Raw genomic sequence first — 16089 nt, 5'->3', positions numbered from 1 at the left:
TTCATTTCTCCTTTCACAAAGTATCTTGGAAATATTGGCACAATGCAATTGTGCAAATTGGTTCAAGTGTGTTAGCTCACAAGCTGAATACAATGAAAATGATAGAATTGGAGATTGAAGAATGACCAGGTCAAGGTCTTGAACTTTGTGAAGGCTTTCAATAGGATAGACTGAGAGAGGATGGGTTGAATTTTCTTGCAGCTGTAGGGACCCTGACCGTGGCCCTACGTAGTTCATCGGAGCGCGCCTGTTCCCAGCCCAACTCTTTACCAGGTTCCCAATGTTCTCCATTATTTTCCTGGCAGCCTTCCCTCAAATGCCATTTCCAAGGGGTTGGGAAATGTAACCAGTTGTTTGCACCTGTGGCTTGTTCGAAAGCTGTCCAAGGTCATCGAGGTTCCTCTGAATACAAACATATCCCAGTCCCTGAACGTTCAAAAATTCTTTTGCCTTTTTGCAGTTTTCCCTGTCAAATAACTTCACATATGTTAATATCTCAGGTGGCTTGAGGTCAAAATCTCACCTGATAACACCCCTGCGAAGGTGCTATATAAATGCAAGTTGGTGTTGTTAGTCTTCAATAAAATCTTTAATGTCTGTCCAAACCACCTGGACAGATAACTGGGGTCTCCAATTAACATTTCGTCCCCCAAAGGTGGCATCACTGACAGGTCAGGACTCTTTAGGCAGTGCACCGAAGGGTTAACTTAAATCGCAGGCTCACGTCCTGGAGTGAGGGTGACTCAACAAGTTGCGAATAAGCATGAAAATGGTTCTGGCTCTTATAGTGCTGGCTCACCAGAGAGTGCATTCCAAGGCTGTGTCAGGTGGATGTACCTTTAAGAAATGGGTGTTTATCAATTAGCTGATCTCAGTGTGTGGGTGGAGCTGGGCTGTCTTTTACTTCCATTTTGACTGGCAGCTGCAGTGTGTTTAGTTTCAGAGTTGGACAGTGTGAACCAAGCAGATGTGTTCATTGATCTTTCTCTCCACAAACTAAAGAATGTTTTCAGCTCATTGATGATTTCAAAGTAATACCTGTTTCTGTAGAGAATTTAAACCTGCTGTCTTTATTTAAAAAGGGAATAACTTATGGATGTTGTTTGGGAAGTTATTAAGGGTTATCTACAGAGTATTGTATCTTTTGGGAGGGTTGTCAGGGTGGTTGTTGCTAAACTGTTTACTGTACGTTTATTAAATGTTAACTGGATTCATAGAATAAACATTGTTTTTGTTTAAAAATACTTTAGCTCTCTGTTGCATCACACTGTAAAGTGGGCCCTTGTGCTCCCCATAACCAAAATCTATTAAAAGTTGTGGGTCAGGTGAACTCCATGATATACTTTGGGGTTCTCTAAACCCTGGCCCATAATAGCTGCATGGGTACAGAGTGAATTCAATGCTGATTTCTTCTTGGAGTAGCTCTGGGGCTGGTTGACATCTTGCATTGATTGGCAAAGTGGTTAATCTCATTAATATTCAAACAGACTTCAAGCCAGATTGGATCTTGTGGGATTGTAAATGTGGATCTAGGTCAGCTGCCGTTTGTCATACGTGCCCTGCGCTGTCAAAGAATCTGCAGTCACTTAACTTTTACAATTCTCCGTGTGCTCACATGTCCTACACGTGGCTTCAGAATTTACACACTTCAATGCCGAGACAGTGCAGTAGTCATGTCACTGGACTTGTAATCCAGATGTCCAGGTTAATGCTCCAAACGTACAGGATCAAATGACAGCTGGTGGAATTTAAATTCAGGTAATAATTCTGGAATATAAAGCTAGTCTCAGTAATGATGACCATTCACGGCGCCAAGGACCCGGGTTCGATCCCTGCCTAGGTCACCGTCTGCGTGGAGTTTGCACATTCGCGTCGTGTCCACGTGGGTCTCACCCCCACAACCCAGGGTAGGTGGATTGGCCACGCTAAATTGCCCCTTAATTGGAAACCAATGAATTGGGTACTTTAAATGTATGTTTAAACATTTTTTTAATGAAGCAATGATGACCATGAAACGATTGTCGATTGTTGTAAAAACCCGTCTTGTTCACTAAAGGGAATCTGCCATTCTTACCTGGTCTGGCCTACATGTGACTCCAGATCCGCAGCAATGTGGGTTTTCCTCTGTAATGGCTGGGCAAACCACTGCTGCCCGCATCCCGTGAAAGAATAAAAGAGTTGAGAAGCATTGTTATGCGCCGAGGTGTTGAGCTCTGGAAGGCACTGCCTGAAAATAAGTGCTGGATGCAGATCCAATCCTAACTTTGAGAGATAATTGGACATCTCAAAAAAAAAAATTGCAAAAAGAGCAGGTGACTGGGACAAATGGATAGCCCTTTAAAAGAACAGGAATGACCTTTTTATGAGTTCTATGAAGAGTAATGCAGGTCGGAAACTATATCTAGGCTTTGCTTGAGGCATAACATCCCCAAAACTTGGGGTTGTAACACTTTGCCTCTATGTATTTCAAATCTACTTATTTGTATATCTGGGGGCAGATTAGGTCAGTTGGCTCGATGGCTGCAGTGTGACGTCAACAGTGCAGGTTCAATCCCCGCACCGGCTGTGATTACTCATGGAGTCCCTGCCTCCTGGCCGTGCCCCATGCTTGCAGAGTGGTGGCCCTCAAGCTACGCGTAGCCAAAACGTCTCTCTCTGGTGGAGGGAGATGCCTATGGACTATGGCTAGATACTTCCATTTCTGTAATGACCAGACTCGTGTCTGGTCCTTGAGCTGCAATGAATCAATCGTCTCTTGAGTTCTGACTCCGCCCACCTCACCAGTGGTTACATAACATTAAAGTAATATCACCAAAGTGGAAGAAATCCTGATTTGAGGAGCTAGTGTCTCTATTCACTTCAAACAATAAAAAAGGACAATACCCAATTGTCACAAAATAAATCAATAATTGCCTTGGTGATAACCAGCTTTTACAGCAGGTTTACAGGAGGGTTCCCAGACATTCTAATCCTAAAGTTGCTGAATCAATAGTTCGAATCAATAGTTCAGATCAATGCATGGAGGTTTTGGTAAAGACCTATCTGGAGGCAAGGGTGTTAAGTTTAACACCTCTGCAAATCTGTATTCATAAAATCTATCAAGACAAGGTTAGGAAGGGTTACACAGCCAAGGACGGTGGATTGGATTGGATTGGATTTGTTTATTGTCACGTGTACCGAGGTACAGTGAAAAGCATTTTTCTGCGAGCAGCTCAAATCATTAAGTACATGAAAAGAAAGGAAAAGAAAAAGAAAATACATAATAGGGCAACACAAGGTCCACAATGTAAATACCTAGACACCGGCATCGGGTGAAGCAGACGGGAATGTAGTATTAATCAGGTCAGTCCATAAGAGGGTCGTTTAGGAGTCTGGTAACAGCGGGGAACAGCGATGGAGTTAAGCTACAGATCAGCCACATCGTGAATGGTAGAACAGGTTTGAGGGGCTGATTGGCCTCCTCCTCATCCTCTGTTCTCAGTGCTGGAGAATCCCTCGCTAGAGTTACATCACAGTCATTTATGCAAATTGGCAGCAGAAGCTCGGGTGTCTCGAAATACATTGAAATAATTTTCCGTCTTGTCACGCCTTTTTCCTCTTGCATCCTACAGGATTTAGGTGCAAAATTTAAACGAGTTAATGACTGCGGAATTGTTGAGGGAAAGAACAGTGAGGGCCCGACCACAACGCGGTGACCGGCACCACCAGAAAGGGGAAGGGCAGAAGGCCCTTGGGAGCACCATCGCCTCCGGGTGCCCCTCCGAGTCGCGCACCATCGACTTTCAAATACGTCACCCTGCAGTCACCATCGGTGGGTCAAAATCCTGGATCTCCCTCCCTGACGGCACTGCGGCAGCACCTGTGCCACCACAGGGACTGCAGTGGTTCAAGAAGGCAGCTCTCCACCATCTTGCCAAGGGCAATTAATGACGAACAATGCTGGCCTAGCCGGTGGTGTCTACATCCCAAGAATTCATTTTTTAAAACAGTAACCTGTTCTCCCACACAATTCACGCCAAGGTCAGGATGCAAGTGTTTTAATAAGATGTCACATTTAATAGACAAATGTTAAAAAATGTATTTCCAGATAATACGATAAAATCATAATGAATTGTAATTCAATAACTATCAGGTGTATTTGAATCTGTTATGTGTAGGTCTGGGCACAAACAAATTTATTTGGAAGATTATCCAACCTGACCTATTGCACACAGCATCGTTCTGCCTGATGGTATTTTTAGTGGTTTTCTGTTGCTTATCTCAAGGACATTGCATTGACACATTGGGCGCTATTCTGCCCCCCCCACGCCGGGGGGGGGAGAATCGCTGGGGCGCCGCGCGAATCGCGCCACGCCGCCCCGACCCCCGCACGCGATTCTCCCACCCCCCCCCCCCCGGAAACCAGCGGCGCGCGATTCGCACTGGGCCGCTCGGACAACCGGCGAGGGGCGATTCTCCGGCCAGACGGGCCAAGCGCCGCTACGATACGACAGGTTCCCGCCGGTGCCGTCCACCCCTGATCGCTGCCGGCGGGAACTCTGCGGGAACGCTGGGGGGGGGGGGGGGCGGCCTGTGGGGGAGGGAGTGGGGCTCCTTCACTGGGGTGGCCTCCGATGGGGTATGGCCCGCGATCGGGGTCCACCGATCGGCAGGCCGGCCTCTCCCCCCCCCCCCCCCGGGCCTACCTCCTTCCGCGCGCGGCCCCAGAACACCGGCCCCATGTTGGTGAGGGGCCGGCGTGCGTAAGACATTCCCCGCGCATGCGCAGGATTGGGCTGCCCCAACTGCGCATGCGCGTGTTGGCGCGGCGCCCATTTGGCACCGCGACGGCGTTCACGACGGCGCGAACACTTGGCCTCCATATCGGAGAATCGCCCCCATGAATGCTTGAATTCTATGAGATGCTGCAATCCTCAAAGGTTAAAAGGTGAGCTGTGGGATGACTGTAAAAGGACGATGCGCTTCTAAACTCATGTCAGCTGGCAACTTGGTGAAATAAGGATCCGTCCCCATCAGTCGCACCATGTGTTTCTGAGTGAGTCTGTAGTAAATGGCTTGTTATTGAATTAAAATTAAAATATCATATTCAGTGCTCCAGATTGATTCATTTTGCTCCATATAATTTTAATAGAAGCCAGGATTAAAGTGTCCGATAGTCCCGTCGGGAAAGGATGTGATGCACCAGATGTAAGATGGTATCCAGAGCAGGCTGTCTGTGGGAGACAGCCTCTTCGAACAGAAGCTTCGACTCAGGCGGTACACAATCAAGGAGGCCATTCGGCCCATCGTGCTTGTGCTGGCCCTCAGAAAGAGCTATCGAAATAGCCTTTCCCACGTGACCCTGCCTTTATAATTCCCCTCGGAAAGTTATCATTGTTGAATCTGCTTCAAGCCCCCTTTCAGGCAGTGCCTTCCAGATCAGATCACACTGTTAAAGTGAAACAAGTGAAAGAAATTCTCCTCATCTCCCCCTCCAGTCACTTTTCCTTTGGCCATTTATCTCATATCTGTCTCCCCTGGTTACCGGCCTTCCTGACGATGAAAACAGTTTATCCTGACACCTCCATCACCAATCCTGTACAGTTTTAAATATTCCTATTAAATCTCCCCTTAATCTTCTCTGTTGTAAGGTATTAATGGGAAAAGATTTTAAAGCTCATGTTCAGTGAGAAATCTGCTCTGTGTAGCATTAAGTAATAAAATGGAAACCGGATTCCTCTCAAATACTTTTGTTGCGCAGAGCGCAGGGGCAAATCTTCCATTTCTTTTTGAATACTTTTATTTGTTTTATTAATTTTCAGGGGATCCGGGCTTCGCTGGCTGATTTTGCACCAGCGACAGTGAAGGAATGGCAATATATTTCCAAGTCAGGGAACCTCCAGGTGGTAGGATTCCCAGGTATCTGCTGCCCTTGTCCTGGGGGAGTATACCATTGCACTCCTGACCTGTGCCTTGTAAATGGTGGACAGGCTTTGGGGAGTCAGGAGGTGAGTTACTCGCCGCAGGACTCCCAGCCTCTATCGTTGCTTGGCTCTTCTGTGGCGCTAATTTTGTCATGCCAACAAAAAATCAAAAGGTTGACTTGGGCCTGAATTTTCAGTGAGCACTCTACTGACCTGCTGCCGTTGAGAATCCGTACAAGGGCAGATGGAAGCCCCGTCTTGGAGGGCTGTCCGCCAATCAGATTGGCCAACAGCTCTCCGGCCTTCTCCAGGCATGGCGCTGCAGCGGCCTGAAGAGACACAGTACTTCTGTGCCTGAACCCAAGTCCGAGGGCCGCACTTTGGTCATGTACCAGGGCTCCCGGGGCAGGAGGGAGAGGATGCCCTTGGCGGGGAGTGTGGAGGGTGGAGGTTGTCATCTCAGTGTCGGAGGGTACGCAAGGACAAAAGGGTGGACCAGAACTCCCAGGTCGCTGAGACCAAAAGACCATAAGACATGGGAGCAGAATTAGGACACTCGGCCCATCGAGTCTGCTCCGCCATTCAATCATGGCTGATATGTTCCTCATCCCCATTCTCCTGCCTTCTCCCCATAACCCCTGATCCCCTTATTAATCAAAAACCTATCTATTTCTGTCTTAGAGACACTCAGTGATTTGGCCTCCACAGCCTTCTGCGGCAAAGCGTTCCACAGATTCACCACCCTCTGGCTGAAGAAATTCCTCCTCATCTCTGTTTTAAAGAATCGTCCCTTTAGTCTGAGATGGTGTCCTCTGGTTCTAATTTTTCCAACAAGTGGAAACATCCTCTCCACGTCCACTCAATCCAGGCCTCGCAGTATCCTGTAAGTTTCACTAAGATCCCCCATCATCCTTCTAAACTCCAACGAATGCAGACCTAAAATCCTCAACCGTTCCTCATACGACAAGCTCTTCATTCCAGGGATCATTCTTGTGAACCTCCTCTGGACCCTTTCCAAGGCCCAGCATATCCTTCCTTAGATACGGGCCCCAAAACTGCTCACAATACTCCAAATGGGGTCTGATCAGAGCCTTATACCATCCCAAAGGTAGATAGTTTTTTGAAGAATAAAGGGATTAAGGGTTATGGTGTTCGGGCTGGAAAGTGGAGCTGAGTCCACAAAAGATCAGCCATGATCTCATTGAATGGTGGAGCAGGCTCGAGGAGCCGGATGGCCTACTCCTGCTCCTAGTTCTTATGTTCTTATGTAAATTTGAAGGTGTCTTCAGATTGATGTGCCCCTCACACCCCATCCCCTCCACTCCCCTTCCTGTCCAGGATCGAAGTGAAGGCTTCTGTTTGGCACCCTGACCCAACCTAAAAATTGATGCTGGGTGGAAAAAGGCCTTAATAGGCGCATGGGCAGGCTTCTTGTCCGAGTCGTTGCCTGTCCCACCATGAAATTGTGTCTGGGTTGGGGCGAACAGGGCCCGCGACCGGCGCCGCGCCAAATGCGCCGATCCTCCGGACCTCGTAGAATCGCGCGCCGGCGTCAGGGCGGCGTGGCGCGGTTGCGGCGATTCTCCGGCCCGGCGCGGGGCTGGAAGGACCGCGCCCAAAGTCTCTCCTCTTCTGCTATTCCAAAGAAGATATATCGGTTCTCTGTTGACATTTGGCAACTGCGACCAGCTAGACAGGGGACAAATGTTACAAGCCATGCCACCTCCCTTGGCCCTTGCACAGGTGTTAAGCGGTCAAGACGTTCAGGTATTGGGCAGGAAGTGACTTACCCCTGTGCTGTGCTCAATTCCAGCGATGCCACACACGGTCACTTGGACTGGCTCTCTGCGTTGGAACGTGATGTCTACTTCTTCCCCTAGAAGGCAACAATTAGAACTTACAAACTAAAACACATCGCTTCTGGTGGCACAAATCAGGTCACTTGTTTTTTTCTGAGGGTTCTGAGAAACAACATTCGCGCCACACAAGTGCCAACAATGACCATCTCCAACAAGACAGCGTCCAACCATCGCCCCTTGATATTCAATGGCATCAGCATCACCGGATCCCCCACTATAAACATGCTGGGGGCTTACCATTGACCAGAAACTGAACTGTATCAGCCCTATACATTCTTTGGTTATAAGGGCAGGTCAGAAGCTGGCAATTCTGTGGCAAGTAACTCATCTTATAGCTCCCCAAAGCCTGTTCACCAACTACAAGGCTCAAATATATTGGTCATTTAACTCACCCGGCCTTCAATTTTCTCCCTGCGCTGAAGAAGGCAAATAAGATCAAAATTTTGAGTCCAAAGCTCTCGAGTTGAGTAAACCAGGGGTGATTCACCTTCTAAACTCTCCATTTTCTATGTTTCAGGCTCAGTAGACTGGCTCACTCACCTCCCTCTGTGTTGACCGCTGATGCCCCAACTCACTCTCTGGGGGATTTGCCATTGTGTTGGATAAGCGGTCATTCTTCATGTTTGAGCTTTCGCTGGCAGGCAGTTTAATGGCAGGATTACAGGGGCCTGATTCTGTTATTCATGATTCCCTCTTATGGGCAGGAACATAATGAAATAAGATAAAGGTCCATCTAAATTCTACCATCTTGCCACTCACGTGTTATAATGATAATGGACCTGTTGATCAATCACAGCAATTCATTCTTTCAATCTGTCTACGACAGGCACAGACAAAATGTGAGGGAAATCCCAAGATATGAGTGTCTCAGGAACCAAATGTTATATTGTGCCAGAGATTACTCACCTGGTGGTGATGGTCGGTGTTTCAGATCATTCAAGAAGTCCAAGATTCTGTGGTCACCAGCATGTTGTAGGCTGGAGCTGCGGCTAGTGATGGTAAAGTCCTCAATGCTCTTTGACCAGGAGTGTCTCCTGCTCTTACTGCCTGACATTGGTGTGCGTTGGGAGGATTTACAGGTTGATTATCAACTTTTTTGACCGGGTTATGAGCTTGTTTTCCTTGACCATCAAGACCTGGGGTGGGACTTCAACCCAGAGCCTCTGACTCACTCTGGCCACTGCACGGCAAGCCATCCGTGTAATTACTCAGGTATCATTCCCCAACATGTCATTTTCTGGGAGAACCTCGAGGATGGATTTTGAGTTAGAACCCCAGGCAATTTCCACCTTCCTAAATCACTAAAGATGTTGAGCTGAGACAATGCAACCCACTGTGAAATGCAAGGCCACATTGCAAGGTGAAGGCGAGAAACCAACAAATCACCCACAGGAGTGTGTGAAGAGAGAGACATTTCCTATAATCCACCGAAACTCATAGACACACAGAGATTTAAGGCGATTGCTAGAAGGATTTGAGGGGACATGAGGATAAACCATTTCAAACTAGTGTTTGAGACTGAAATGCCCAACCCATTTAAAAGGTGCCTGGATCCGCATCCGAAGTGTTGAAACCTGCGACTACAGACCAGGCGCTGGTGTTAAACTGAGAGGCTATTTCTTGTTTTCTCTTTTTTAGCTGGCGCAGACATGATGGATTGAATGGTCCCTTTCTGCCCTGTAATGTTTCTATGGGACCTCATAGGAAACTAAGGGAGAGACAAAGTACTGGCTATTGAAACAGTGGCTGCCACAGACAGACCCACCCAAAACATCTTGGAAATACACAATGGGTGAAGTATTTCAAGGCACCGCCTGCCCAGGTTACATCTTGGTTGACACACCAAGGTGAAGGCATCATCAGGGTGTTGCCGCATTGTTGGTGATGCCATCTTTTGGATGAGACATGAACAAAGGCCCTGCCTCCCATCTCAGGTGGCTGTGAAAGATCCCCCAGCATTAGTTTGAAGAAGAGCAGTGGAGATGTCCCTACCGTCCTGGGAATTGCAAACAGAAGATCTGGGTTCAAGTCCCACCCCAGGACTTGATGACCAAGGAAGGTGCATTCAGAATAGGTTGAATGTCAACTTGTAAATCCTTCCAACACACACCATAGGCTGGCGGTAAGAGTGGGAGAGGTTTCCAGTCAGCCTTTTACTGGAAAGAAAGTTGGAGCCTCAACCATCACTATCCATAACTCCAGAGCACAAAACGCAAGTAAAAATGTACATTGCTATGGCAACTTGGACTCCGGGTGAACTATTACAAAACACCACCACGGCATGAGTACTTTGTGGCACAATGTGACGTAGGCCTTCAAAACTCTCTACGGCTGGGACTTTCCTCAGATCTGGATCAGGATCTGATCTAGACTGACTCAGTCAACACTTAAACCTATCGTTATCACATTGCTGTCTGTGGGACCATGCTACGGACAAACTGATTGGTGCATTTCCGACATTATAGCGGAGACTGCACTTCAACAGTATTGGGTCGTCTGTGAATCACATTGCCATGTCCTGAGGTCCTGAAAGACATTGTACAAAGCTAAGTCTTTCTTTCTGACAGCCCTGTAAGTATTTACACTGTCACTCTCTGCGTAACCTTTGCATTCTGTCTTTTTCTGTATTCATTCACGGGTTGAGAAATTTTACAGGATGTAGATTTAGATTGAGATTTTTGAGAAATTGAAAGTTTCAGATTTGTCAAGTGGATGAAGGAGATCATAGAATAGAATCATCGAATCCCTACAGTGCAGAAGGAGGTCATTCAGCCCATCGAGTCCGCAATGACCCTCGGACAGAGCGCCCAACCTAGGTCCAATCCTCCACCCAATCCCCGTAACCGCACCTAACCTTTTTGAGCACTAAGGGACAATTTAAGTACGGCCAATCGACCTAGCCTGCACATCTTTGGACTGTGGGAGGAAACCGGAGCACCCGGAGGAAACCCACGTAGACACGGGGAGAACGTGCAAACTCCGCACAGACAGCCGCCTGAGGTCAGAATCAAACCTGGGGCCCTGGAACTGTGAGGCAACTGTGCTAACCACTGTGCCACCTTTGATGTGTGAAAAGTGAAGTGAATGAGAGAGGGTGGGAACGTGAATGGGAAATGTGTAACCTGAAGAGGTTTGAGTTCCTCTGTTCCCTAGAAAAGTGGAGATTGAGTGAGAGGGGGGGGAGAGAGAGACGGTCAATCAGAGCTGGGTCGTCCACTTTGACCTCACCGACTAGACCCAGTGGCTCTTGTAAGAAGTAAGCAGATGGGGGCGGGTGTAACACCTGCTCTTATTAATCCCTCCCCAGGATGTTGTTACTCAAGTTACACTCAATACTTACCTCCCACCCTCATTACAGAACAGCAGAGCTGTGAGCAGGATCCTGTACCATCTGTTAATTGAAGGCGGGGATCGCTCAAGACGAATGATGTGCATTGAAGTGAACAGAGGCCCCTTTTGTTCAGTCTGGTTGCTGATGCTGGTTAATACCTGCCCCCGGGATCTTTGTACTTTGCGTGAGTTATATCAGTATATTGGTGGAAGCATGCTGCCTGCCAGGCTCAAACTGAGCTCTTTCATCTCAACTGGGCCAGGGAAGCTTAGGAAACCTTAACATTGAATGACATAGATTTAACAGGGAACTTACAGCTCAGACACACGTCATTCAGCCAATACCGGTGTTTACGCTCCATACATGCCTCCACTTCTTTTCATCATCAAATCCTAACAATATATCGCTCTATTCCTTTTGTCCGTCATGTGATTGTCTTGCTTTCCCTTAAACGCCATTTGCCTCAATTACTCCCTGTGGTAGCGAGTTCCGCATTCCAAAACTATGGGTGAAGAAGTCTCTCCTGCAGTCCCCCTCTCCATTTATTAAGGGGACCCCCACCGCCCAACCAAGTGGAAATGCTTCCTCCGAAGCATATCTACCGAATCAAACTCCCCGAAGTTTTAAAGACTTCTGCAACGCATTCCCTCAGTCTCCTCGTTCGTACCAACTCGAGATGGTCCCGCCTGTTCTATGCGGGCAGGGTGAGCAATGAAAACAAGTGGCACGAGGATGTGACATTGCTCTTTTCTGGAAGTCTTTATGGAGATTCCAACCTCTTGCTCCTCCAAATGCGGCAGAGCAGACCATGACTTTGTGCGGTGGTTTAAATGACTGGTAACAGGTCTGGGAGCCTGTTTTACATCTTTCTCCATTGAGGTTGATGGGACTGATGCAACACGTGTTATATTGCGTGATGGTAGTATGTCGTTGCTCTTTTGCTTACTTCTGGAATGGTCTGATGGTTATAGTTCAGTAAAACTATCAGTCTTCAAATTAAGCAAATAACATTTAATGAATAACGAACATAAATATCAATGAGTTTGTTTACTCTTCTACAACTATAACTGATGATTAGATAAATAAGAATAAGTGTAAATAATGTTTAACTACACGTGCCAAATAAGCTATATCTCTAACACTGCTCACTAGTCACTCCTGATACGAAGAGGCGGGAATCTCCTCTAAGTGAGTTCATAGACATAGATCTGGGCCAGGATTCTCCCTTCCGGGGAATAAGTCCCCACGCTGGCGGGAAAACCGCCGCCAACAACTCCGGCGTCAACGGGCCCCCAAGGTGAGGAATTCTCACCTGTCTAGGGGGCTAGGTGGACGCTGGCGGGGTTGGCGCCGCTCCAGCCGGTGGGGACGGGACGGCGCGAGTCTGTGCATGCGCCGAAGGGCCGGCGTGATCTTGCGCATGCGCGGTACTGCCGGTGTGGTTCCGTGCATGCGCTGACCGGCCGGTGTATTTTGGCACATGCGCGGGGTGTTCTCTTCTCCGCGCCGGCCATGGTGGAGCCATACAGAGGCCGGCGCGGAAGGAAGAAGTGTCCCCACGGAACAGGCCCGCCCGCAGACCGTGGGCCCCCATCGCGGGCCAGGCCACCGTGGGGCACCCTGCCCCCTGGGGTCGGATCCCCCGGCGCCCCCCCCAAGGACCGCCCCCCGCCGACTTACCTGCCAGGTCCCGCCTTGTGGGACCATACGTAACTCACGCCGGCGGGACTGGCCAAAAAATGAACGGCCGCTCGGCCCATCGGGGCCCGGAGAATTACCGGGGGGGGCCGCTGCCAACAGCCCCTGACCGGCGTGGCGTGAATCCCGCCCCTGCCCGAAAAACGCCGCCGGAGAATACAGCAGCCGACGGCAGGGCAGGATCCGCGCTGGCCCTCAGGGATTCTCCGACCCGGCGGGGTGTCGGAGAATCCCGCCCCTGGTGTTGCCATCTGGTGGTTGTCCAGCACTATCTTACAGGTGCTAACCCCTTACATTCCAGCAGATATACAGATCACTACAACACGGGTTTCCAAATCCATTTTTACCCATCTTATACCGCATCCCAAATTCAAGACCGATCCCAGGGAGTCTGTGCATAATTTGGAATATTGGAGTGGTGCTGTGATGGGAGCAATACTGTACTGTGATGTTGTCATGTAGGAGCAACAAAATGGTAAAATATCCTGCATCCTCGCTGTGTGATAGCCCAGCACCTTCACCTCCAACAAGAGGGAGGATCCCATGAATATATTTTCCCACAAAGACAGAGGCCACCCCTTCAATTGCCTCTGCTGCTTTTCACACATCTCCCTCCCCTTGTCCACTCCTCCCTCAAGCTCAGATTTACTCGAATGGTGTCGAGGAGGTGGATAGAGACCAGAGAAGCCGCAATTGTCCTCCTTCGAGCTGAGAAGGTTCGGGAGAGATTCAGTCCAGGCGTTCAAAGTGATGAAGGGTTTTCGATTGAGTAAAACTCTTCTCACCGGCAGGAGAGTTGGGAACCAGAGGCTTCGGATCTAAGATAATTGGTAAAGTGGGCAGAGGGAGAGTTGGGGAGGACTTTTCTTTCACACAGTGACTTGTGATCTGGAATGCAGAGCCAGGAAGAATGGAAGCATTCAATCACAACTAACAGAAAATCAAATTGGATGAATACTTGAGTGAGAAGGTTTTCAGGGCAATGGGGGAAAGAGCAGACAAGTGGGGCTAACTGGGTAGTTCTTCCAAAGAGCCAGCACAGTGACAATGAGCCGAGTGACCTCACTTGCACTGTACGACTCAATGATCACGGCACTGATTATTGATATAGATTTGAACATGGCGCAAAGCAATGAAAAATGTGTGAAGAGAAGTTTTCTCCCAGGCTAGGAACAAATGGAAAGAGTTCAGGCCTGATGGCTGCCGTAGAAACGGAGCCTTTTTGGGTTGTGAATGAACTGCTGAAGAGGGAAGGGTTTTCGCTGCAGGGTTCCCTGGGCCTTGCCGAGGCTGAAATGTGGGACAGAGGCCCGGCCCGAAGGGTGTGGAAAACAGCCACTTCAGGCGCTTTTCCCCAGGGCATCCCGTTGGCCAAAGGCCAGGCTCGTCATCCAATTCAGGATGACAGGCTCTGGAAGGTGCAGGCCAATCCCAAGGCTTCCTGGCTTGGCAGCAGGAGAGAGAGGTGCCATAGAAGGTGAGTGCGAGAGAGGGAGTTTCAAAATGGAGGCACCCTGTCACCAACCTGTTAAAAAGTTTGAATTAGAAAACGGCTTTTGCAGGCAGACCTCAACTTTGAGGGGATGGCAGTGTTTGGGATGGGAGGAGTTTGTGGAAAGCTGCTCCACAGGGTAACCTGTGGCAGCCAGGCCGTAAGGTGGGCAGAGAGGGGTTCCAGGCCTGTCTGGAGTGCTGGCACCCTGGCAAGCCTCCGAGAACGTAACCTGACCCCTGCTGCCTGAGGGAATGTGGGGACAACCGGCTGAAAGTCCCAGCTGACCTCCTTTAACTGGCCTGAAACCACCGTCAACAACGTTAACCAATTGCCTGTTGCATGCGGCCGGGTAGTCCTGCCACCTCCGCCACTCCTTACATATCCACAAAAATGGTCCGTGAGAGACATTAAGCCAGAGGTGGCCATATTTTAAGGGTCTGCCTGTTTCCGATCACCAGTCCTGCGTACCTTAATTACAAGTCAGAGTGATTTCAACATGGTAAAACTGTATTGGCCAGTAACCTGGAACTCATTTATTTTTTATTTCTTTTGTTCATTTTATAAATTTAGAGTACCCAATATTTTTTCCAATTAAGGGGCAATTTAGCGTGGCCAATCCCCACGCAGACACGGGGAGAATGTGGAAACTCCACACGGACAGTGACCCAGAGCCGGGATCGAACCTGGGAGCTCGGCGCCGTGAGACAGCAATGCTAACCACTGTGCCACCCTGCTGCCCTCTGTTGCTCATTTCTAACCAGTTCAGAACATAGTCACAGACGATTAGGGAAATATGCTGGATTGTCTTGTGGGGAATTGGATCGCACGAAATCAAAGAGAAATTTTGGGCTGGATTCTCCGCCAACGGGCTGCTCCATTTTGCCGGCAGTCCGGGGGTTTCCCGACGGCGTGGGGCTGTCCCACAATGGGAAACCCCATTGACCAGCCGGCCAAACGGAGCACCCTGCTGGCGTGCTGAACCAGAAATCTGGCGCGGTGGGACGGAGGATTCAGCCCATTAGCTTTTTATAACTCTGGAGGCACCTTCCTTTGGATGGGATTCAAAGCAAGACTTGATCCTGATCTATTAGTTGGACAGGCACAATTTTCAAGCAGGATAGGATATAGTATCAGCCGTGGCTGAGTTGGTAGAACATAGAACATAGAAAATGGTAGCACTCTCGTCTCTGAGTCACAAGGTTCAAGTCCAGTCCAGGACTACCAGCTCCCCCCAGGATCACTGCTCTTCCCACTGTCAGGGAGTTATTCCATTGCCCAAAGGTGCTGGCCAATCAGAGACCGGCAGCTAAGCTACTATGGCAGCGCCACCCGGAGAGGTGGCCACTGCCGGTACTGCCGGGCCTTCCGGGATGATTGGCGATGGATCCTCCAGAGACAGGTAAGTGTGGGTGAGATGAGGTTCCCAGTGTGATGAATGGAGGAATTTCAGATGTATTATATTATAGGTATTTTGTGCAGTAAGGGTTAAAAGCCTGGGTTGGAGTGTGTGCGACTGCTGCAGTCACGCTTTTAAAATACTCTTGGTTTGAAAGTTTGGGAACTGGGGTACATCTAAACCTTCGTAAAAAGCTTGAGTAATGGAATTTTGTTTTCATTAAGGGGAGTTCATTAGATTTCAGCTTGGGTGAGGTGAAGTCGTTACTGGGTGGAGCTACGGTATCAGGCATTTTGCAGGAAAAGCAGGTCAGTGCAGTTCTGGATGAAGCTGTGACCGACCATAGGTCAGGCAACTTGCTCTCTGCAGTTCAGTTAAAAGAGATTAATAGTCTTTAAGGCAGTGCA

At 48.9% G+C, this 16089-nt stretch overlaps 1 protein-coding gene across 5 annotated transcripts in view; it reads right to left on the bottom strand.

The window, feature by feature from the left end:
* palm2akap2 (PALM2 and AKAP2 fusion) overlaps window positions 1–16089 on the bottom strand; it is a 475642-nt gene that overhangs the window by 184574 nt on the left and 274979 nt on the right. For 4 of the 5 annotated variants that reach the window (XM_072517289.1, XM_072517288.1, XM_072517291.1 and 1 more), the window contains one exon: window positions 7694–7779. In XM_072517289.1, the coding sequence (XP_072373390.1) occupies window positions 7694–7779 (86 nt within the window). Of the gene's footprint in view, window positions 1–3141; window positions 3606–7693; window positions 7780–16089 lie in introns of those variants that run through there. The other variant, XM_072517293.1, reaches the window with a different exon arrangement.

The sequence above is a fragment of the Scyliorhinus torazame genome, chromosome 9 (genome assembly GCF_047496885.1).
Source record: "Scyliorhinus torazame isolate Kashiwa2021f chromosome 9, sScyTor2.1, whole genome shotgun sequence".
In the NCBI taxonomy this organism is placed as follows: Eukaryota; Metazoa; Chordata; class Chondrichthyes; order Carcharhiniformes; family Scyliorhinidae; genus Scyliorhinus; species Scyliorhinus torazame.
The sequence above is the reverse complement of the archived record's forward strand: the minus strand, read 5'-3'. Positions and strand labels throughout refer to the sequence as shown.